The 22,535-nt window shown below is 45.0% G+C and overlaps 6 protein-coding genes across 6 annotated transcripts; 5 read left to right on the top strand and 1 right to left on the bottom strand.

Moving 5' to 3' along the window:
* Positions 1 to 1,692: 1,692 nt before the first annotated feature.
* LOC125950328 (uncharacterized) lies at positions 1,693 to 13,934 on the top strand. The gene is made up of 19 exons (XM_049678203.1): positions 1,693 to 1,801; positions 1,878 to 2,264; positions 2,332 to 2,495; positions 2,571 to 2,854; positions 2,919 to 3,171; positions 3,236 to 3,341; positions 4,996 to 5,262; positions 5,351 to 5,514; positions 5,584 to 5,858; positions 5,918 to 6,167; positions 8,793 to 9,215; positions 9,302 to 9,367; positions 11,104 to 11,345; positions 12,307 to 12,551; positions 12,636 to 12,833; positions 12,900 to 13,338; positions 13,431 to 13,593; positions 13,684 to 13,773; positions 13,833 to 13,934. The coding sequence occupies exons 1-19, from the start codon at positions 1,693 to 1,695 to the stop codon at positions 13,932 to 13,934; spliced, it is 4,227 nt and encodes a 1,408-aa protein (XP_049534160.1).
* On the top strand, positions 8,584 to 9,794 carry LOC125949473 (glutathione S-transferase 1-1-like). The gene is made up of 3 exons (XM_049676485.1): positions 8,584 to 8,725; positions 8,793 to 9,215; positions 9,302 to 9,794. The coding sequence occupies exons 1-3, from the start codon at positions 8,636 to 8,638 to the stop codon at positions 9,458 to 9,460; spliced, it is 672 nt and encodes a 223-aa protein (XP_049532442.1). The 5' UTR covers positions 8,584 to 8,635; the 3' UTR covers positions 9,461 to 9,794.
* A 150-nt stretch (positions 13,935 to 14,084) lies between the features above and the next one.
* Positions 14,085 to 16,147, top strand: LOC125950327 (gustatory receptor for sugar taste 64f-like). The gene is given in 6 exon segments (XM_049678202.1): positions 14,085 to 14,101; positions 14,722 to 14,747; positions 14,863 to 15,478; positions 15,551 to 15,716; positions 15,817 to 15,906; positions 16,058 to 16,147. Coding segments are annotated over 6 exon segments (1,005 nt in total).
* Positions 16,148 to 17,257: 1,110 nt separating this feature from the next.
* LOC125949475 (gustatory receptor 5a for trehalose-like) lies at positions 17,258 to 18,193 on the top strand. The gene has a single exon (XM_049676487.1). It carries the CDS (start codon positions 17,417 to 17,419, stop codon positions 18,191 to 18,193), a length of 777 nt encoding a protein of 258 aa, XP_049532444.1. The 5' UTR covers positions 17,258 to 17,416.
* Positions 18,190 to 20,038, top strand: LOC125949474 (gustatory receptor for sugar taste 64f-like). Its single transcript, XM_049676486.1, has 2 exons — positions 18,190 to 18,341; positions 18,439 to 20,038. Exons 1-2 carry the CDS (start codon positions 18,190 to 18,192, stop codon positions 18,794 to 18,796), a joined length of 510 nt encoding a protein of 169 aa, XP_049532443.1. The 3' UTR covers positions 18,797 to 20,038.
* A 487-nt stretch (positions 20,039 to 20,525) lies between these two features.
* LOC125949470 (CLIP domain-containing serine protease 14D-like) lies at positions 20,526 to 22,534 on the bottom strand. The gene is made up of 5 exons (XM_049676480.1): positions 22,160 to 22,534; positions 21,672 to 22,061; positions 21,508 to 21,607; positions 21,132 to 21,433; positions 20,526 to 21,053 (listed from the first exon to the last, which is right to left on the bottom strand). The coding sequence occupies exons 1-5, from the start codon at positions 22,254 to 22,256 to the stop codon at positions 20,746 to 20,748; spliced, it is 1,197 nt and encodes a 398-aa protein (XP_049532437.1). The 5' UTR covers positions 22,257 to 22,534; the 3' UTR covers positions 20,526 to 20,745.
* Between the last annotated feature and the right edge of the window lies 1 nt (position 22,535).

The following is a 22,535-nucleotide window of genomic DNA, read 5'->3' as shown; positions in this document are numbered from 1 at the left end:
AAGATGTTAACATTACACCGTTGACAACGTTAAAGGTGGGGAGAGTCGGAAGATGCGCGATGCCGCTACCGGTGGAATTTGAGGAGTTGGAGTAGGGATTGGTTGTCTCGGTGGATGCTGTGAAGCTTTGAGAGCTTTCGACATGTGAATAGTACGCACACGTTCATCGGTCGCTCAGATTACCACGTGGGATTCAGCCGAGCCGAGCGTTACACGAAACGAATGAATCCACGAAACACGAAGCTTTTGCGGGACTCCGATTGTATCCTAGACAATAGATGCTGGCATTGCCTTTGGGTTGCATTTTAGATCTACTAATATTCCGAAACAGATTTCGAATGGGAAATAGGTGTCGTTGCGCTGGATGAAATTAAAAGATTGTTTCATAAAATCGAATTAAATATTGCAATATGTATTTGCCTACTTGAAGTAAATGTGAGACCCAACGTGTGCACTCCAGAAGTACGAAGTTATTTCCGCTTTAAATGTGTTAACGATGCACATCCGTTTTGAGGCTTACTCTTGACACCGTGGCTTGCGAATCACTTTTTAAGCCAAATGTCAACAGCCATGTCAATGATGTACCGCGGAGGGCTTGACTTCGGCTGTGTACGACAAGTGTTTGGATGCTTCCTCAGGGGAGGAAGGTAGAGGAGGAACATTTAACCATAGTTCAACCTATGCTTGCCGACGTCAGCTTGCTGAAGGAAAACAACAACTCACTCATCCACAGCGGAGTAATCCGCTCGTGAAGGCATACGGACGAATAATGTGTCCCTCGAGACACCATTTGAAACATGAGCATTTATGTAGCCGCTCATTCTCGGTTGAGGTTGGATAGTTGAGTTGGCGAGGCTGATTGATTAGCCTGTTATGGGCTGAAAGATGCCCGCCCGTAGTTCCACAGATTCAACCTCAGTCGTTTAACATGTGCGATGCTGAGTAAGCATCGTAACAGCACAATGGATAAATGTTACTCCACCTACTGTAAAAATTGCAATAAAACGCATAACTCATCAGTTATGCGACGTATGCAACCGGAAGCGTACTTTTTGAAAAGGAAAATGAAAAATTCTCTTTGTTCGTCATATGAGTTTCCTATGATGGCTCGACTGTGTGTAATTGCGTCATGTACTTGAGATATGGACAATATTCTGTCAGCAACAATCTCCCATAGTTTCTAGGTAAGTCTTTGTCATGTTCAAACTTGCGCCAACAGCACTTATCGATAGCTGACTAATTTATTCTAGTTATGCATAGAGAGATAAAGTGTAAAGAACTTTGTTGAGATGTTCTCGCAGAACACATTAAGCTGGCAGATACTTACATTTGCGTTTCTATAACGAGAAAGATTGATTAATGCTTGGCAAATTAACTTTTAAACGATGCTACGATATCGATAGAGTATGGTGGTTTACTGGGATTTCTGACTGCTGCTGAAGCTGCTAGTCTTTGCAAGGTGAAAAACGGAACTGAAATCCAGCAAGCCGCTACACCGTGACGAAGTAAACACATTCATGATTGAATTATTCAGATCAGTACGATTGCAATGACCCGATTAGGGACTACGGTGCTAAATGGATCAGGACACGCTCCTCCGCAGACACATTGGCTCCTCGTGCACGGGCACGCATCGATGACGATAACATTCCGCGGACGATTGCTGAAAGCAAAACGTGTGTGCGACCGAGAATGACGCTGAAAACGTGGAAGACCATCGTCGTGCAGAAAGTGCACCAGAAGCTAACGGCTATCAAGGACGAAGATGCGGACGATACCTTTTTGTGTGGCATACGACCCTGTGATTGAGCGTTTTGACTGACCGTGGTTTGAGGAAATCAACTTACGTGCTTCCTTTTTCTTTCCTCATTTTCTAGTCGTGATACTTGGCCAGATATTTGGGATTTTTCCAATTTACGGCATCACGAGCAGGGATCCGCAACATCTGCGTCTCAAGTGGTTCTCGGTGCGCGTAATTCTCAACCTGACCGTTGTGTGTACCGCGCTGATGCAGGCATACTTCGAGTACCAACGGCTGGCAACAATCGGTGTGAACGCGAAAAACGTTAGCGGGCTAGTTTTCTTCATCGATGCTTGCCTGATTAATGTGCTTTTCCTGAATTTAGCCACGGGCTGGCGCGCGATTGCGTTAAAGTGGAACGAGGTCGACCATACCTTCAATCGTCCACCGTTTCAAATGGTTGGCTGGAGTCTTCGCAAGCGCCTTCGCGTGATTTCTTGTACTCTACTCTTTTTAGCGCTTGGTAGGTGAATTCAGTTGTATGAGTCATTTCGGGGAGTCTTCTCAACAATGGTCCTCTTGCTCTGCAGTGGAACATCTTCTTTCCATTTTCAGTACCTTGCATAATCAATATCTGGAAATACAACACTGCAATTGGACGGTTACGGCCAATTATCGTCATTACGCGGTGCGAAGATTTTCCAATATGTATCTCAACTTCCCCTACCATACCGCAAGCGCCATCTTTCTAACGGTAAAGTGATGTCGGAATGCAACCTGAGTGAGCCTCATTCGCGATGTCCTTGCATTCTCTTCCATGGCTACGCAGTACGTGTCGTCGGCGCTAACGATCTACTGGAACTATCAGGACATCTTCATCATTTTGATCAGCGTCGGGTTGGCGGCACGGTTCCAACAGATCAACAATTATCTAAAGATGTTATCCGACGGTGTGCTGATACCCGGCGAGGACTTTTGGATTCGTGTCCGAACGCACTACGTCGCTTTGTGCGAGCTGCTGGATGATGTTGACCGGGTGATATCGTGGACGATGCTCATCTCGTGTGCCACCAACCTCTACTACATCTGTCTGCAGATCCTTCACGTTTCACAGTTAGTTGGCCAGCCGCTTCGCTCGAGAACATTCATTAGACATTCCTCTTTCCCATTACGGCAGAAAACTGGCCAACACGGTGGACGACATCTACTACTGGTTTTCGCTGCTCTTCCTGATAGCTCGCACGGTCACGCTCTTCCTATCGGCTGCTCACATTCACGAGTGTGCCAAAAAGCCGTTGGATATAATAATTAAAATACCGAACGTGGGCTGGTGCGTTGAGTTGGAACGATTTTCCACCCAGCTTAAGAGCGAGCAGGTAGCACTATCGGGTATGGGATTCTTTCATCTCACCCGCCAGCTGTTGTTCTCGGTAATGATTAACGGAAAGTACGCACAAACAAGCGCGACCTTTGATAACGTTTCGGTTCTTTTAGATGGCTGGTACAATTGTTACGTACGAGCTGGTGATGCTCAAGTTCGACGAGGAGTCGGAGAACAAAGGACGCATCGCATTGTGCTCCAAGTTTCCCTTCGAAAACCTTTGAACACAGCAACCAACAATGTATTTATTGTTTAAGTAACGCTTGCTGAAAATCTACTCACGAATATGAAAGAAAGAAACTTATGCCAAGAAGGCTTATCATCATTATCATTTTAACATTTAAGTATTTACCACCTTGGTGGAATGGAAGAATAAATTGCAGCAAGTGTCATGGTATACAAAAAAATACAGTTTTTTGCTATCTCCACTCCACTGCAACATTGTAGATCTGAGCCACTGAAGATGTAGCAGCGTGCAAAGTGACCAAACCGAACCCACAGACCCACAGTTACCACATGTTGGCAAACCGATTGGCTGGCGTTGGTAACCGGTTCTTTTGAACTCTTGCAGCTCGCTCGGTCACTTGCATCGTTATAGTCACCAAAGATGTCTCCGACCCTGCCAGAACCCCATCATCATCCCTATAGCGGCTAGCGGTTGCGGTCTAAAAGTTTAGTTTGGCGTTGGTGACATTTACCATTTAACAAATTGACTGTAGGGAATATAAACAGGGGGTGGGTTTATTGGAGGCTAGTATGAACACTGTAACTTTGCTGATTATTGAACGTTAACATAAAAGTATAATTTTGAAAGTAATATTACAATAAATTTGTGGATTTGTGTTTCTTGATTTATTGAAATAGTTAAGCTGTAGACACGAGATACGACGTATTTCATGATGTGTGACCGGAAACGCAAATCATGGAGACATGAGAGGTCCTAACGACAAAGCTCTTTCCTATGCCGACGGTATCAAAACAAAGCAGTTAACACTCCAGTGGGCATCAGCAGAGTGAGTTGTTTGCAGGAGCGAGGTTCGTTGACGTGCCATAATCCCATTAAATTGGACTCGCATTTTGTGATTGAAGGGAGGAGGGGCCGGTGGGACTCCTGCCCACAGACCCGGGAATCCGAGTATCGCCGTTGTTGCTGCCGGTGAAACATAATATTACCCAAAGGAGCACGATAACAGGTAGGGTGTAGAGCATAGAGAGCAGCATGGTTAGAGCAGTGCAATTGCTAGCAGCCTTGCGTTACCGAACGGAACACGGTACACGGCACAATTGACTTGTGGATAGCGTGATTTATCGTTCAATCGAAAAACACATATTTTGCCCAACAAACTACGGGTGGGTGGGGTTGACGAGTGGGGAGGGGGGGGGGGGGAGGGGATCGATTATCTTAACCGAAACCGAATCCCCAAAACCCAAAGCTAACCGAAGCCTCGTTTAGATGACGCGTGGCGCACGATGATTGAAGTCGATCCCGGTGTCCGATTTCCGTCACTGGTGTATCAGGGCGTACCTGCAGCAAATCGGTGGCAGTGGTTGCGGAAACGAAGGAACGTAACGTTCGTGCGTGCCGCCGAGGATATAGACGGGTGGAAGGAGCGGTTCCATCTGGCCATCGGCTCCGGTAGGCATCGAGTTCGATGGTGATATAGTGCGACCCATTTGCCAATCAATTCAGGGCCCAGCGTCCAGCATCGATTCTAATCCATCGATTCTGGTTCTCAATTCTATCCACCATCAGTGCTTCGGTGGGCCCGTCTCTTCGGTGTGTTTCCCCTGACCAACATCACAGCATCGAACGACTCTGATGGCTTGCAGCAGTTCCGCTACCTTTCCTTTCCCGTTCTCCTGTGTGCGCTAGCTGCTGGTGGGGGTGTGATGGTGATGATTGCTGCCTTGGTACGACTGGAACGTATCGGTTTCAATGCGCTCAACATAGCTGAACCCATCTTCTATGGCATGTGCACCCTGTTGAACATCCTCTTCGTTCGTCTGGCGCTACAGTGGCGAGAGTTTATGCGCTACTGGAACCAACGGGAGGAGTTTTTCTTTGCTAGACCGTACGGTGCCGTAAATCTGAGGCGCCGCGTTCTATCGATGACTAGCGGTGTCCTAGGGCTTGCCTTTGGTATGCCGCTGCTCCATGCACTCTTATCACACGGATGCCTGCTGTTTGAATGTCTTTTCACTTTCATTCGCCGCTTTCATTGGACCAGTGGAACATGTGATGTACGTGATCAATCAGGTGCACAATGTGCACCAGGAGAGCCTTACCTGCCGTTACAATGCCAGCAATCCTATTCGGTTGTACGCCATGTTGACCTTCAGCTCGGTATACTCCTCGTTCCCGTATCATCCACTATTGACCACCTATTTGTTGGTATGTATGGTGGGAATTCGAAATACACAATGCAATCTTTGCTTCTTCCATCCTCTCACCACCCCACAGTACATCACGGTATCGCTGACGTTTTTGTGGACGTTTACGGATCTGTTCATAATGCTGCTGGCCACTGGGATTGCCTGTCGGTTTGGGCAGCTGAACCAGCGGATCGATAGCAATTTACGCAGCGGTTCGCAGGCAATATGGAGTGAACTGCGGGCTCACTACGTTGGATTAATCGAGCTGACCGAACGGACGAACCGTGTTATTGGCCCACTGGTCATCGTGTCCTGTGCCAACGATATGTACTTTCTGTGTCTTCAAACGCTGAACACGGTAGAGTAAGTGAGTGTCATGTTGCGTTTCGTTAAATGCTTCAAAATGTGTCTTCCTCTTCCAGGGCCAAAGCTTCCCCGATCAATGAGTGGTACTTTCGGTACTCCTTCACTTTCCTCATTTTACGCACCTCACTCAAGCTCTGGTACACGGCCGAGGTGGCGGAACGGTCGATGCAAACGCACAAACTGGTGCAAAAAATTCGGAGCGAGTTCTACAACGACGAACTGGACATACTGCGTATCTTTTCCCAGTCTGGTGTTGCCATTTCTGGAATGGGGTTCTTCGAGATAAATCGCAAAATCTTTCTCGGTGTGAGTGTGCATCTGAAGTACTTCAAAAGTTCTATCATTTATTACCGACCACTCTTATCTGTCTATTGCTTGTGGCAGATGGCTGGATCGATACTCACGTACGAGTTAGTGCTATTGCGGTTCCACAGTTCCTCGAAGGATGCAGGTGTAGACAATCCCTGCAGCTATAGAGAGTAGATATCCAGCCCTGTGGACGCACTTACGCACTCCTCTCGTCTTTCGGCTCAAAGGAAAACTCGAGCTGAGAGCATTTCGGAACAATGCCCTGGTTTGCTGTGGTCCGAGCAAAGTGCAGCATCACTAGCTCATAAGTAATAACCGCACCAAACATCTTGTGAAACGATTCAGGTCCAGAATTGAAAAATGGCTAAGGAGATCCACACCACAAGATACTTACGGTTAGCATGGTTCTCTTAGTGAGTTTAAATAACCCCATTGCACTGATGACAATCGAACTGTTGCGTATGAAATGATGAAACCGTTCCAGCTGATGAAAAGTGGAGCATTAGACCCGTTCTGGAATCGATTTTAACGAGTGGTTTAGCGCTAACCTCATCACACCAATTGGAGGTCGGAATTCGAACACAAAGCTTTAACGGCTCCCGAGCCACTTCCTGAACGAGCGAGCAGTAGTACATTGTCAGAAATGTCCGCAAAATGACGAAAAATAACGAAAAGTATGTAAACACCACCATGATGACGAACTTTTCGGTTCTGCAAAGAAGCAATAAAGTAATAAACCGTGCAGCCAAGTATTTCCATACATACTCGAGCAGATGAAAGAGTTGATAGCAGATAAGGTAGAGATTGGTGCCACAGGAAAGAACCAACAGCGGGGACACGATTGCTAAAACCTCCTCCAGCAATTGACAGACCGTTGTGTAGTCGGTCAGAATCTCGGTCCAGAATTTACTCCGTTCCAGAACCTGCACCGTGGTGTAGAACTGAACTCGACCATTGATGCACTTAAAGTACCGTGCAATGGCTGCACTTATCATAATGATTACCACATCCTGCACCGTCCAAACCATGGTAAGGGCCGTGTTAACATACTGTTGAAAGGAATAGATAATCAAAAATCAAATATACAACACAACTTTTCTTATCTTCGTGACTCTACCTCCAAGAACAGAAACGTTGGAACGTTGTAGGGAATGCGCTGGAATAAGAAACCGTAAGTTCGTCGTGCATAATACTCCAAATGGTTCGAATAATTCCAGTTGCAGATACGCGCTTCGTCGATCTTCACGTAAACGGTTTTGGCAATCGATAGCGTATGCTCAGCTGAAAGAATCGAATTTGCATTAAATTTGCAGTATGATCTCTGCGGAATTATTACTTAATCCCATCGCAAGGAGCGTCACTACCACGATACGCATTCGTCGTAACGATCCTTTCTTTGCACTATATTGAATCGAAGGAAGAGATTCAGTTTGTAGCCATTTTGGTATCACGGCTGGCCACCTGCGAGTCGCCATAAGCAAGAAAATCATTATCACGACCACGTCGATATAGAATAACGGCCCGATCAGATTGTCGGCATTGACACCAATCTCGTGTAATCGATCGTACTCGATGTAACATAGCAGCAACCCAGCGTGTACCAGCAATAAACAGAACAGCGTCTGGAAAGAGCACCAACGAAACTGCCAACGAGTGGGATCGTAACGCAGAATTCCGTGCAGGGGAAATTGGCCAAACAGCAGGAAAATCAGCAGAACGGGTCTTATGAAGTTGTGAAAACTGAGCATGACTATGCGGAGCGCACAACCGCAAGGTTAAGGTTGAACTGGTGAGTAGCTGAACCGGAACCTGCTGTTTGTAGTGCTTGATTTTCGCGGAGTAAAATATGATTAATTACCAAGGCAAGACTAATGACAAGATTTTAAAGAGAGATATTCCCAGCGCGAGTGATGGATTGATTAATTTATGCTCCCTTAAATTGTGCGGAAAACTGTGGGCTTTAAATAATTGAAGAACCGGAATGACAAAAATGGTTCTAGAAGATTGCGAAAATAAAGATTCATCAAAGAGATGTTTGCCCATGTCTATGCTTTAAAGCTTGAAATGAATGCAGTTGTTTCTTAGCGCGTAAGAAGTTTATCAGACACACTGGAAAGTGATAAAATCGCTCAAACGCAGCGTTTGTCGACCACGAGCGCCATCATCGAGCGTAAACGTTGTTCTAATCAGTGCGGTCTCGCATATTTCCGAAACTCCGAGGCTTATTGGGGATCTCGAATGCCTGGGGCTATCCCCCGCAGTATCACGTTATCGGCCATTCAGTCAACGGCGATCGAATAAACACTTATCTATGACCTAACCTCGTTTAGCGTTTATCATCTCGCTATCACCGCGCATGACACGGCATGTGAGTATGCTTCAGCGATGAGTACGTCAGTCTTTGGTACATCGTTCGACCGTGCAGCAGTTGAGTTTCGTGCCGCTAGTTTGAAGATCAAGCAGTAATGCCTACGCCAACGCTATACTACGCCCCTCTGAGCCCGCCGGCTCGTGCAGTGCTCTTGCTCATCAAGGAGCTAGGGCTAACGGTGAATGTTAGTCACTTCGCAGTTGGTGTAATTGATGCTCTGTACCATTGAAATGTTTACGTTTATCTTACAGCTAAAGGAAGTTAATGTGTTGGCCGGTGAAACTCGTACCGAGGAGTTTATGCGCATGAACCCCGAGCACACCATCCCAACGCTGGACGACAATGGGTTCTACCTGTGGGAGTCTCGTGCCATCCTTACCTATCTGATCGATGCCTACCGACCAGGACACACGCTCTATCCAAACATACCTCGCGAAAAGGCACAAATCAATCGCGTGCTGCATCACGATCTTGGCTCGTTCTATCCTAAATTCTTCGGTGTCGTTGGCAAGCTCTTTATGGGCACCGTAACCGAACTGTCGGAGGAAATGATAACGGAGGCTAAGAAAGCATTAACTGATTTAGAGAGCTACATTATTCGGAATGACTTTTTCGCCGGTGAGAACGTGACCGTTGCCGATCTATCGTTGCTTCCGACCATTAACTCAGCGGTGGTAAGTGACACATGGTGCTGTGTGTGCTTGTCAATCTGATTACATAAGCTAACATGACTGGCATGACTCTTCGCTCCTACTTGCAGCACTGTGGACTGGATTTGACCAAGTATCCCCGGCTGAACGCATGGTATCAGTCCTGCCGCAAGGAGGTAAAAGGATTCGCGGAAGATGAAGCAATATCGGTGCAGCTAGGAGAATTTTTCCGCACCAAGGCGCCCAACGGACTTGCGGCATTGAATTAAGCTGAGCGAGTATGAGTGAGCGTGTCGATTTCGTATCTGGGTGGCTACCTAAATCTAGTACGCTGCCGAAAGTGAGATAAGACGTGTCTGACCGAAACCTCTGAAACCTATTTTGCTACTACTTTGAACGAGCTCAAGACCGAGAGATAAAATATACAGTCGGCTCGCAGGTGCTATGCGAGTCACGAGAGACCATTGTTTGGCCAATGCCCGAAATACAACAAAATCAAACTATATACATGATCTGTGTTAAGACATTTTGAATTATTTCATTCACGGATCAACATCAATTATGCTTCCTATTGAATCATTATTTATAAGTATGCCTAGTTACCTCAAATAAAAGATTATTTAACGCGATACATATCAGAAAAGGATAGAAGATAAACGTAAAACTTATTGGACTTAAACCTTTTTTTTTCTAGCTCTGCTTAAGAATGTACTGTCGGCTTCGATCGAATGTTAATATGCCATTTTGTGAAATTTAAAAACGAATTCCATCTAATCCACCTGATCATTTTCGATAAATCCGCGTGGTTCATAATAAATTAAAATAATAATAAATCGTTGAAACCATATGCAAAGGTTCGCAATAGTGTATGGCCGTACTGACTAATGAGTGTAACACATGCTTAGTAGCCAAAATGATTAACATCTCTATAGCTTGGTACACAATGCTTAGCTAGAGGTCAGTTTTTGTGATCCATTCATGAATGTGCCACCGCTGCAGCTTTTCCTAATCCCTTAGTCCGCTAGGATGCAGATAAATGTTCATCAGTCTCGTACCCGCAACGAAGTTCAGTGGCAAAAGAAATGGAAAGGCGCTGGTCGTGGGCTGGTGAGCAGTGGCGACGGAACATTTCACCATGCTGTCGCACCTGGTACATTATTTTATTTCTGAGTTGTTTGATGAAGCCTGTGCTGAGCAGCAAAATGGTTCGCAGTTTTACTTCTAGGTCAATGCATTACGCTACTACCGGTTGTAAACATTCTCAACTCTAACATCCGTATGGCGAAGTTCAAAATCTTCAGTGTGCGCTGCTGCTACTCGATCACATATCTCTTGCTTGCTGGTATATACTCTATCCTGTCGATTCGCTGGTACATTCGGAAGGGACTTAATCTAGCCTACTTTGGTAAGCGGTTTTTGAGCAAACGATCATGGACCTAAAATGGACCTACTAACGATGCATTCTCCACAGCCAACTGTGTGTATATGACAGTGGTGTACGTATCGGCAGTGTTCTTCTTTCTTATCGCCTTTCGATGGCAGCAGGTTCTTGGAGCATTCGCGACTTGTGAACGATTGTTTCAGCGGGAATACTATCGTCGTCAGATGCATGGGACCTTCAGGCTCACCTGGAAGATCAGATTCATCTGCTTCTCCATCTTTACGCTGGCTGTAGTGGAAGACTGGCTAAATTATTATTCGGCGTATGAAAGTAATATCGTGCAAATAGAGACATGCAATCGCACGAATGTGTCATTTTGGGAGAATTTCTACCTTCGGGAACATCCGCATGTATTTCATCTGCTACCTTTCAATGGATTCACGATTGCAGTAACGGAGGTAAAAACCTATCTACCGTCATCGGCTGGTGTTATTCGACGTAAACTCTGACGATTTTTCCTTTCATCCGCAGTGGATCAACCGTTGCATGCGCTACACGTGGACGTATGTTGATATATTTATTATCGCTTTTAGCTATGGTGTGCAGTTCCGCTTTGATCAGATCTTTCGCCGTTTGGAAAGTGTGCAAGGTATGGCATGTCCAGTTAATTTTTGGCACGACATGCGAGTGGATTATGTAGCCGTTTCGGAGCTGTTGAGTTTTCTAGACGGTCAGTTTGGGCATCTAATTTTGTTGGCCTGCGCCAATGATATGTATTTTATAGCCACACAGCTATTCAATGGTTTTCAGTAAGATGGAATGTTGACAGTCGTACAACTGTTGATTGACATATTATTCTTTCCGCTTCCAGACGTCGCCGGGCGATTGCTAATTATGTGTACTTCTGGTACTCGCTCTTGCTGCTTATGTTCAGGACGCTCATAATGTTGTACGTTAGTTCCGGTGTGTATGTGGCATCCGCACGTCCTTTAAATCTGCTAAGAAATGTTCCATCCAAAAGCTGGGGTGTGGATGTGTGTATTCGAGATCATTTCGATGGATTTTTGGGTTCTGGATGTACTTTAACACTCGCATGTTCTATAATTGACAGTTGCAGCGATTGGCAGATGAAGTTTCTTCAGGGGAAAATGTCCTATCTGGCAAACGATTTTTCTTTCTCAAAAGACAAATTATACTAGCGGTGAGTGCCTAATGATCTCGCTTCGTGATTAGATGCAATTAGTAAACTAAGTAGCTCAATCCTAATGCATCGAATACTTCTGTCTAAAGTCTCGCTAAAGGCCCTGGCATGGAATGTGTTTTTGGTGCTCGTGACCTTGCTGCAATCGTTCAGTCTGGCGGCACTAATAAACAGATGGCTTTTGTATCTTTCAGATGGCTGGCACCCTGGTAACGTACGAGTTAGTTCTGCTGGATCAAGTAAAAAAATTACCCGACAGCTCCACCGACTGTACATATTTTTAAGTGGAAGAATTCGTGCGCAATTCATCGGACAAACAACACCTGCAAGCATTCGCACACACCATACCCATTGCCTTATTCAATTATTCACGCTACTGCTCAATTGCCCAGCGAGGCTTGATTCTGTGTCACGTTTCATGCAAAGACATCGTCGCCCTTCTGTTGCCTAATAGTTGATAGAGTGCCGTGCGATGATACATTGTAGCCATAAGCGCACCGTGAAAGTGACCCGTTGATGCACGCCTCCCACAGGATGGAGAGTGCCAGAATTGATGACTTCCATCAGTCGGTACGGCCGTTCCTATTACTGTCCCAGCTGTTCTCTCTGTTCCCGCTGGATGGACTCTTCCGGCCGGGCACGATCCAGGATATTTCTTTTCGCTGGCTCAGCCTCCGTACGGCGTACAGCTTCTACTTTTTCATTTCGGCACTGGGTACACTGGTCCTGCACATCTATTACAGCGTGACGGTGGACGAGATGGGAATGGTTGAAATAAGTGAGCCAGCGCCGCCATGTGCCACCATGCTGGTGTGGCTGTTGTTTTGTGACACTTAACGCATCTGTCTCCACCCGGTTCTAGATGGTATCGTCTATTACTCGCTGAATCTATTGGGTGGCCTCACCTTCTTCTCCATAGCCTATCGGTGGAAGTCAATAATGGCCACGTTTCGCGCCCTGGAAGGCACCTTCCTGCGCTATCCGTACGTGGAGAGCAGCTTTTGGACGCTGAGACGGGAAACGTTGTTCATCGGAATCACTTTGCTTTCCTTGGCGTTTGGTATGTTAACAATAGATAGCTGCATGCACGACTTGCCCAAGCACATTGATAGTGTCATGTTTGCAGTGGAAGATGCACTACATGTCGTCGCCGTCTACAACACGAACATGCAGTTTCACGAACGCTGCGACAACAGCACCCCTTTCTGGAAACGGTTCTACGAGACGGAACATTCGAAGTACTTTCACTACATCCCGTACAATGTACCGGTCGCCGTGTTGATTGAAATCACGCACAAAATTTTCCTCTTCATTTGGACGTTCATGGACCTGTTCATCATCTTTGTCGCGCTAGCGCTGGCACGACGCTATAATCAATTTTACCGAGCGGCTCTGCGCTACAAAGGACGACATGTAGCCGACACGGTCTGGCAGCAGCTGCGGCTGGACTATGGCAGCATCGCAAGCTTGGTGGCATACATGGAAAGCATTATGTCGCCCATTATTCTTCTCAGCACTGCATCCGATTTGTTTTTCATCTTCTATCAGATGTTCAATTCATTTCAGTAAAATATCCTACCAACGTCGCCCGTTTGAGAATTGAAAGTTATCGCCACTAACCACCGAGTTCTGTATTTTCGGTTTTTGTTTCATCAAGATTCTCCGCATCACCGCTGTCTGAGGTATATTTCAAGTTTTCTCTTGGATTCCTCATATTTCGTACGCTGGTTATGTTGCTGCTGACATCGAATATTCATGTAGGATCTCGTAAGGCAATCGATGTGCTTCGGGCTGTGCCTATGACCTGTTGGTCGATCGACGTGAGCATCGAGAATCAACCCGTTCACGATAGTATTAAATTGATTTATTTTTTCCCTTTTCTTTCCTCCGCATTTCGGCACCGGTAACAGGTCCAACGGTTATCGCACGAGGTGCTAAATGGTGCTCACTATCTCACTGGCCATGGCTTCTTTTTTCTTAATCGAGGCATCATACTAGCGGTAAGTAAGGAAGTGTCGTATTTTAATAGGAAAAGTGACGTTTACAAATATCCATCCAGATGGCTGGAACCCTCATAACTTACGAGCTCGTGATGTTGAAGGAGGCAAAGGAGGGGTCCAAAGTAAAGGACTTTTGTGCGGGTGGTAAAAGATTGTATTAATCTGTGTGTATCGGTACGCTGAATTTGCTTCACTTCACTTTACAGAACATTTAATAAACTTGACGTACTATTTCCGATCGGATGAGTTTCATTTTTTGTTCAATGTCATACACATTCATCATCTCATATCATTTGTTGTCAGACTTGACAATGCTCAACTCGGTTAAGTATGGGACGCTCTAGGCCTTCAACGTGTCAATCTTCGTTTATCATGCTTTGCCTAAGAATGGTGGCTGATATTGCTACAATTCTTGCAAACTTGAAAGAGGCGGAGTGATTTGCATATTTTCCAAATGCTTAAATGTTACTCCCTGCCCGGATGGGCCACGCATTCGCTCTTGAAGCGCACCTAGAACGACAAGACAACGATGCTATCAGTGAGGACTCATCGGATACACCCGTGCCGGATAGATTCGGAGTACCCCACGTTCAGGACGGTGAAGAAAACTTGTCACATTGTTGATAGGTAGTAGAGTAGTTCTTCCAACGAAGAACTACATCAGCTTTGCTGATTGTTGATCTAGTACTTGTTATTAAACTTTTATTTCTTTCGAGCATATGCTTTTAGCAAAATTATACAAAGTGAACCGATCGTTCAATCGTGAAGCATACTTTTGGCGCAATCTTCGTCCAGTGGCGATCATTGGCGATCTGTTTAGACTAATGCCAGTCGAAGGTGTTTGCGATGGCCAGTGGCGAAAGCTAATTTCATGGCATATGGCCTTTCCCTACGTGGTCCAGCTAGGTGCACTCACGTTAGCCTTTTTCTCGTTTGCAACCTTTTTAGCAGTGGAGTCGAGTTTGCCAAGATAAGTACGTCTAAACCGAACAGTATTTCATTGCATTTGCTACATACCAATTCGATTCATTGCAGTTTCCTGGATGTTCTTCACAATAAACCTGTTCATACCAATTCGATTCATTGCAGTTTCCTGGATGTTCTTCACAATAAACCTGTTCATATCGATTAACTTTACGTTGTTGGCACGCCATTTGCCCTATTTGGTGCGTCGCTGGTCGCAGCTTGAACACTCACTGCCGGATCAACCAAGGCTGACGGTCTACCAAAGACCATCCTTTCGTGAGATCATTTTCATTTCTTTAGTGTTACTTCTTAGTGCTGTGGTGGAGCATGTGCTCTCAAAACCAGCAGGTCTGCACCGTGCCTACCGGTGTCCCATTGCTAACATTTGGGAGGCCCATTACAGACAGGCTTTTCCGGAGATGTTCTCCTTCGTTCCGTATAATCCTTACCTTGGTGCTATTGCACAAAGCATAACCTCACTTTTCACCGTATACTGGAACTATGTGGACCTATTTCTCATCGTAGTAAGTATGTACCTTCGCGTGAATCTCCAGCATCTGTACGAAGTGCTTAAGAGATCGGATAAGTTCCATCTTCATGCGCATTTCTGGCAGGAAATAAGTGTGCACTATAGGAATGTTTTAGAGTTGACACGGCTTGTTAATCGTCATATTGGTGTATTAATCGTCATTTCTTACACGAGCAATTTGTTCTTCATCTGCATTCAGTTGCTAAATGTGTTTCAGTAGGTGCCGGAGTTGCAGAATCTTATCACTATGATATAATTAATGTCATTTACTCATGTTTATAGGCAAAACACCTTTTTTGCTGTAACATCATAGTTCTGGTACTCATTGTTTCATCTCGTTGGTCGTATTGTTGCCGTTTCACTGTTTGGCTCGTCCGTTCACGATCAGTATCGCCGCATCCGCTCGCTGTGTTACCAACTGCCGCTGGAGTGTAGCTACATGTACGAGGTGCTAATTTTTGGCAAATATTTGTTTCATTTGTAAGCCACCATAATGATAATGCGCCGTCATTTTATCGTTGTTTGGGTTTTGTTTGCGGTCACAAAAGGTACGGCAGTTTCAGCGAGAGGTCGAGCATGAGTCCATTGCTCTCACAGGTTACGGATTTTTTTACTTGACCCGTGAACTCATCCTAAAGGTATGCCCAAAGCGCCACTGAGCCGAGGAGGGGTTGACTTTGAGACTCCTTTTCACTTATATTTGATTTCATGTCACCCACCGCTGACTGGCCGCTGACCACTGGCACTTTTCCGACTGTCAACGTGGCAGCGATGTCGCTCTCTTCGCAGATAGCGGCCACCATCGTAACGTACGAGTTGGTCTTGACGCAAGTTAACGAAGCGGAAGCCAAAAATGGTGACGATAATCCGTGCACGTGAGTAGCCTGCAAAGTGGCCCCGGAACCTCCGAGAAAAAAGGTCCTTGGAAAATGTGTAACGAACCGGAACCTGACTCGTGCCAGTCTGCCAGTACGGTAGCCGAGTGGTAGGTGTGGACGTGTGAGAATAAATAAAAGTAAGCTTCAGAAGCTTCATGAACCACGGCGAGCAACCGTAGGAACTGAGAAAGGATAATGAGGTAGTGGTCAATAATGTCGGACCTAGTCGGTCCGGTGGGATAGAAGTGAATTTTTTAGAGAAAAATGGGGGGTCGTAATATGGGTCGACAGTTCTTCTGATTCGACATATCATCCCTTCTTGGGGTTGCCCATCACGTTCAGTGTATATTAAGTGGGACTCAAAGTTTGTTTGCTTCGTTCAGGTTACTGGTGAGCCGGACAGTTTTGGGCTGTGTTCAAACTGACTTCACAATCACTTATCAGAAACGTGCTAATCGGTTTGGGCTGCATGCCAAATAGTTGAGAAAGGATACGGTGAAAGCATTCATGACCCTTGGTATGCACTAGTAAGGTTGAAGGGTTGACACAGGGACTATAATGTATGCTGGAATTATTTCATTTTCAGCCTCTTTGTAGTGTAGAGTGGAAATGAATTTTTGTTTAGTAGTACGCGAAAAGAGATTTATTTACAAATTTGAACGAACGAAATCAATAAACCCCTTTGATTTTACGAATGTTTTTTCAGTTTCCACAAATATATGCTCACTGAATGTTTTCTCAGAATAACAGCAATCTCATTATTAAACAAAAAACGACATGCCTCTAACATGCTCGTTTAGATGGCTTGGTCAGATTATACCGAGCAATAATTGCACTTATGAATAATTTTAATGTCCACAGACACGAATCAACGGTCACAACCGTAAACAGGTCTGGGTCGGAAGAAAGCTGATTCATTGTTTGCCAGAATTTTCGTGTGAGAGAGCGTTGCTCTAAAGGACGGTGCCGATGGTTCATAAAATGGTCACCGATCGTCTCTTTTTTAGAAAAAGCAACGTAATAAGGTAAATCAAAAATAATGTTTCATACCTAAAATGTATCAGCAATCTTTTATTCTCGTAATAGTCTCCACATGGATGAGTTGGTGGGAAGTGTCGGCTGCAGGAATGGGAAATTTTCCAACAAGTCGAAAAATTTAGACGAAAAGCCTCTTATAGTGAGCCGTTGGAAGGAATGGTGGTTAAGGTGCAGCATCGAAAGCTGGTTTCGTTGGCCAAAACCGTTGCGGAAGGCTGAGCGCGAAGATTGGATGCATGATGGCACATTTCACGAAGCGGTACGAGGAATACTGACACTGGCTCAACTGTTCTCCATCATGCCCGTCTGCGGAATACTTTCGAAGGACCCTCGTAAGCTGCGCCTGTCCTACACCAGCATTAGAGCATTTTACGCGTACTTTTGTGCGCTAGGTATATTATTCCTAACGACGATGTCAGTGTTCTTCTTCGCAAGCAAACGTTACCACTTCCAGAAGATGGTGACAGCTTTCTTCTACTGCTACAATCTGTACGGGATGTATCGCTTTTGGAAGCTGGCTAAGAGCTGGCCAGGGCTAATGGTGAAGTGGACCCAAGTCGACGACTGCCTGCCCGCACAGAGGAACGAATACGATCGTACCATTTTGGTGCAACGGATTAAAGTGTGCTCCATCCTCGTGATGATGCTATCGTTATCGGAACACTTGCTATCGATCGTGGCTGCCGTACACTATTCAAATAACTGTCCCGCCGTTCATGATCCTTATGAGGCTTTTTTCAAATCAAACTTTGCCTTCGTTTACTATTATTTTCGCTACTCGGCGTTGCGTGGTTTTCTTACCAAGTTTTTCAACGTAATTTGCAATTTTATTTGGAGCTATATAGATCTCTTTGTGATCGTGATCAGTATGGGACTGTCGCATTCGTTTCGTCGGGTTAACCATTTTTTGATCCAGCACAAACGTGAGGTAACCTTCGCCAAGGTGAGATTTCACAATCTTTCTTTATTTAAAAAAACTATCTTCCCTTTCTTTGTCCAAAGAAAATGACGGAAAAATTCTGGGGCGAGCAGCGTCAGAGGTATCGTAATGTGTGCGATCTAGTAAATACCGTAGACGATCACGTCTCAGTAATAACGATGTTGTCGATCTCCAACAATCTCTTCTTCATTTGTGTACAGATCCTGAACAGTTTGAAGTAAGCCACAACATGATATGAATGATTTATGTCTTTGTTACTCTCAAATACAAAAACCAGTAGCTACTTCGTTACATACCTCACGATATCGTTTCAGCTCGCGACCAACATTCGTGCACACGGTGTACTTTTGGTTTAACCTGATCATTCTCATTGGTCGCACATTAGCAACAGCTATGTTTGCGGCGGAGGTTAACGATGAATCAAAGCGTCCGATCGAGGTGCTGCGTTCAATACCGCGCGAAGGTTGGTGTTTGGAGGCAAAGCGTTTTGCTGAAGAGGTCACCACAGATGTAGTGGCGCTCACCGGACTCAAGTTCTTCAGCATGACCCGAAAGCTGGTGCTGAACGTGACGGGAGCGATCATCACCTATGAGCTAGTGCTGATCCAGTTCCACAAGGACGAAGTCTCTGACGTCGACCTGTGTAAGCTTAAGCGGATGGACACGTTGTAACATGGAGCGTGAGGCGATGTGATTTGGCTGTAGTTACCAATGTTTATGACGGTTTTCTATGTTTTGTTGGTCGTCGTAGTTAGTGTTCGTGTTAGTTAGTTTTATGATGTTGTAAAGTGTGAGTTTTCTATTTTTAATGTCTGTTGCCTGCTAACCCCGTGTTACCATTTTACTTTTAGGCTCCATTCAGATGATGGAAGATTTGTAGACGGAAATAAAATATTGGTTTTTCAATGCCAGCGAATAATTCGACGAAGGTCGTGCACTTGCTGTCTTTGTGCTTGCTCCATCCGCTTTCAAAGAGTTTGTAATGTTGTTTTCATAATATTCTATAATCGAGAAAAATAATAAAAGTGCGAGACAATTACTCAACGGACAACCCCGCAGGGAATTCTCATAGAAATATGGGCATTTTTCAATGGGGTTTCCTTCGCCGGGAAGATTTCAATTTTTGGGAGATACATTCGATCTTCGCGAGTTGTCGATGATGACTTGATTGCTAAGAGAAGGTTTTTTTTGGTTTCGTATTTCGTGTTTGATCATCTCGATTATGTTCTTTCTAGTAGCCGCTGCATCCGGCGAAATTATGATTGTGTCTAAATGTAGGTTAATATAGAAATAATTGCTTGCTAGCCAAGGATGTGTAATGATTGCCTCGTCCGCGAATCTAAAATAAAAGCCATAATTAACCTTTTTTTTAAAGCGTTGGTGTGTTATTAAAGAACTTCGCTACGATTCACAGGGTGTACAGAATCAATTTGGGAAAAACCTGTACCTTCGTTCCGCAGCTGGAAAGTGTGTTGCACTTTCTTTGGCATACTCAACCAACAGATGTCTGGTCAGCGAAGTAGTAAGTTGCTCATTCATAGAGGTTGAATAAAATTATTAAACGGATGAAAAATCTTATCTTCTGTTTTATAATTCATGGATGGTCCTGTTTCAAACCGCCAAAGGACATGAATGGAGTATGCTTGTCAAAGAGTGTCCTCTCATTCCTCTCATAAAAAAACATGCACTTTAGTGACAGTGATGAGTTGGTAACATTCCGTCAGCACCATGGATAGTTTTGTTGCATTACGTGAGTAAAGATAACCTAGGCCAGCATGGAGCTTATTAACCTCCATTCACTATTTCAAATTATTTAATTATCTTTCTATTCAGACAATGACACCAAATTTGAATGCAGTGGAACACTTATCCCCGAACAATACGAGTTTACATCGGTCAGCTCCATCAAGGATTCGATATTGTGACAAAAGTGAAACATTAGTTTACTTAAAAAGTCCTATAGAACCCAAGTTGAAATTAGTTTTTTTGTTTCACTTTCCGTTCAAACATACGAAGAGAATTAGAGTTATAATGTGCTGTTTCTGTTTTCTATGTAAAGATGGATAAGATGTTCCAGAACACAGCCATCTGAGCCACATGGCACTGCTTTGCCTGAGCGAAGAGATGGAACAAATGGGTTATCCCCATCTGTCTTCCAAAACCAACTCTCCTCAGCGTCCTGTGTTGTCTTATTTAAAAAAAGATAATTTGCCTAAAATTGCTTCTACTGCAGAGGAAGATGACACATGCTGCAAAACATTGTTCAGCTTCCAGTTGGTGATCGAATGTCATCAGTATTTGCCCGAACCTCCGAACGTGACCCAAAACATGCTGTATGTTTGCAGACCAGTTTGTGTTTCTCAAGGTTGACCAGCACTTAGACAGGATCCATAAAATGACAGGTTATTGAAATGTGTAGATATGACACTCTTTTCATTCTGAAGGCATATTCAAATTTCATTCATTCAGCTTGTACGACAATCGTCATCAATAAATGCAGGCACATAATTTTGAGCAGTTCTCGTTTTTTGCGTTTTACCAGGACTGAAAAATGCCAGTACGATGCCACATTCCGAGGCTTGTTGAGGTAATATTTCTCAGTCGGCACGTTCTTTCACCGATTAAGGATCAAGATTTCCTACTATCCATTCCAGGTACTGATTGACGCGAGTGTACACTCCAGGAACACCGGCGAGGCCACACTTTCTTCCATAACTCACTATTCCAACCAGGTACGTCACTGGTCCAGTGTTGGTCTGCTCGGGATACATAAGCGCTCCACCAGAATCGCCTCTACAGGAGTCCTTGTTTGCTTCACCACCAGCGCAAACTTGGGTAATATCAATGGCTCCGCTCGGGTAGACCTGCTGACAGATCTGCTCAGGTACTGCTTTGACGCTTACAAACATTTTGTATTGACTTTGGGTGACTGTAAGATAGCGAAAAGATAAAGATACATAACTGCGCAGCTGTTTATCGACGTTATCGAGTTCATGAGCAAGCTTACCATTTTCTGTTTGACCCCATCCTGCAACCTGTACGATTTTACCATCGTACGATGTCGTCCGGGCCGCGCTGCTTATTGGTAAGCAAATAGGTTGCACGAAGTCATTGAGTCTCGCTGGCTGAGCTAACCGTATCAGAGCAATATCATTCTTCACCTGCGACAGCGTTGCACGGTATTGCGGATGTACGATGATCTTTTCAATCGGTATATCTTGCACCGGGTCCGAACAGACTTCCTCATCGAAGAAGGTTTGACAATCGTTGTCCGATTGAAGGTCCCATTCTCCTAACCGAACAGCCGTTCTTAAAGAAATGGACAAAAGAAACACGTTTCGATCAATCACCTCGATACCGCGGGCAGAGATCAGTATGCTTACATAGTCCATGATCGAGCTATGCTGTTGATGCAATGCGCAGCGGTTAGAACGTAACGATTGCTTATGATTGACCCTCCACAGTGGAAGGAGACCTGGCCGTCTGAAAAGAGAAGAGTAACGTTAAAGGTTTTAATTTTTTATTACTTAGGTAGCTGAATGATTACTTCTCTTTCGATGCTGTATAAGCACCGTCCACGGGAACTCGTCAATCTTGGCCCGTTCACCACCGATGATTCGATCCGTGTACTGAATGCCACACTCGGTTGGCAGAAGCTTCGCTCGTTCCTCCAAAGGTATCCGCGGTGCGACAGTCACAACTGCTGTTGCCGGTACTTGCCCCGCTTGTGCCTCTGTGGATGCTGTGCCTTTATTCAGCGATCCACAACAAACGAGAACTTTCTTCTCCAGCACTCCACAGCGGCTACTCTCGAGATATTGAACATCAGTCGCCGTCAAAACCGGTTTGCTGAGAAGCGCCTGCACGCTATTACACTGAACCACCGGAACACATGTACCATCATTACGTTCTGGCGTTAAACAGGAACTTCCAAGATCTAAGCGGTAAGTAAATGAACTCTAATTAGTTTCTGCAACAACGTTAGCTGGTTTTGGTTTAAATTTCGCATCGGCGATGCAAGACTTTACTACGCACACTGTGCTCTACTAGCTGGACACTGAAGCACAAATACGAACACAGCGACCGTAGCACTGAACCGCCACATGGATAAAAAGAGTCGGGCTGATGGCATGCTAATTGCTATACGATTTCTACAGGTGGTTGCTATAGAAACGTATACCCTAAAGCAGTCGGAACGAGTGAACTGTTCGCATGTAAGCCAGCAACTGAGCCAGACTCTAGCTGCTTGGTTGCCTGCTCTCCATTAGCGGTCAGCAGCGATGGGAATTCCGCGGCCTGTTGTTTAGTTAGTGGTGGGGAACAGGTAGCGTAGGGCAGGAAGGGAACGGTGGGAACTAGTTTTATTATTTATTTTGTGTTTCGCGTCTCTCTTCATCGAGAGAGCGACGAA

The sequence above is a fragment of the Anopheles darlingi genome, chromosome 2 (genome assembly GCF_943734745.1).
Source record: "Anopheles darlingi chromosome 2, idAnoDarlMG_H_01, whole genome shotgun sequence".
NCBI classification, from domain to species: Eukaryota; Metazoa; Arthropoda; class Insecta; order Diptera; family Culicidae; genus Anopheles; species Anopheles darlingi.
This window is presented reverse-complemented; position numbering and strand designations above follow the sequence as displayed.

Bases quoted from the DNA above. Each gene is read 5' to 3' on its own strand.
- LOC125949474 (XM_049676486.1), top strand. From the start codon at position 18,190: ATGACGGAAAAATTCTGGGGCGAGCAGCGTCAGAGGTATCGTAATGTG. The intron at 18,342-18,438 runs GTAAGCCACAAC...ATATCGTTTCAG, and splicing joins CAGATCCTGAACAGTTTGAA to CTCGCGACCAACATTCGTGC.
- LOC125949475 (XM_049676487.1), top strand. From the start codon at position 17,417: ATGCATGATGGCACATTTCACGAAGCGGTACGAGGAATACTGACACTG.
- LOC125950328 (XM_049678203.1), top strand. From the start codon at position 1,693: ATGACGCTGAAAACGTGGAAGACCATCGTCGTGCAGAAAGTGCACCAG. The intron at 3,172-3,235 runs GTAATGATTAAC...CGGTTCTTTTAG, and splicing joins CCCGCCAGCTGTTGTTCTCG to ATGGCTGGTACAATTGTTAC. The intron at 12,552-12,635 runs GTGAGCCAGCGC...ACCCGGTTCTAG, and splicing joins GATGGGAATGGTTGAAATAA to ATGGTATCGTCTATTACTCG.
- LOC125949470 (XM_049676480.1), bottom strand. From the start codon at position 22,256: ATGCCATCAGCCCGACTCTTTTTATCCATGTGGCGGTTCAGTGCTACG. The intron at 22,062-22,159 runs GTGCGTAGTAAA...CTTACCGCTTAG, and splicing joins TCCAGCTAGTAGAGCACAGT to ATCTTGGAAGTTCCTGTTTA. The intron at 21,434-21,507 runs GTAAGCATACTG...CATTTCTTTAAG, and splicing joins ATAGCTCGATCATGGACTAT to AACGGCTGTTCGGTTAGGAG.
- LOC125949473 (XM_049676485.1), top strand. From the start codon at position 8,636: ATGCCTACGCCAACGCTATACTACGCCCCTCTGAGCCCGCCGGCTCGT. The intron at 8,726-8,792 runs GTTAGTCACTTC...TTTATCTTACAG, and splicing joins AGCTAGGGCTAACGGTGAAT to CTAAAGGAAGTTAATGTGTT. The intron at 9,216-9,301 runs GTAAGTGACACA...TCCTACTTGCAG, and splicing joins CGACCATTAACTCAGCGGTG to CACTGTGGACTGGATTTGAC.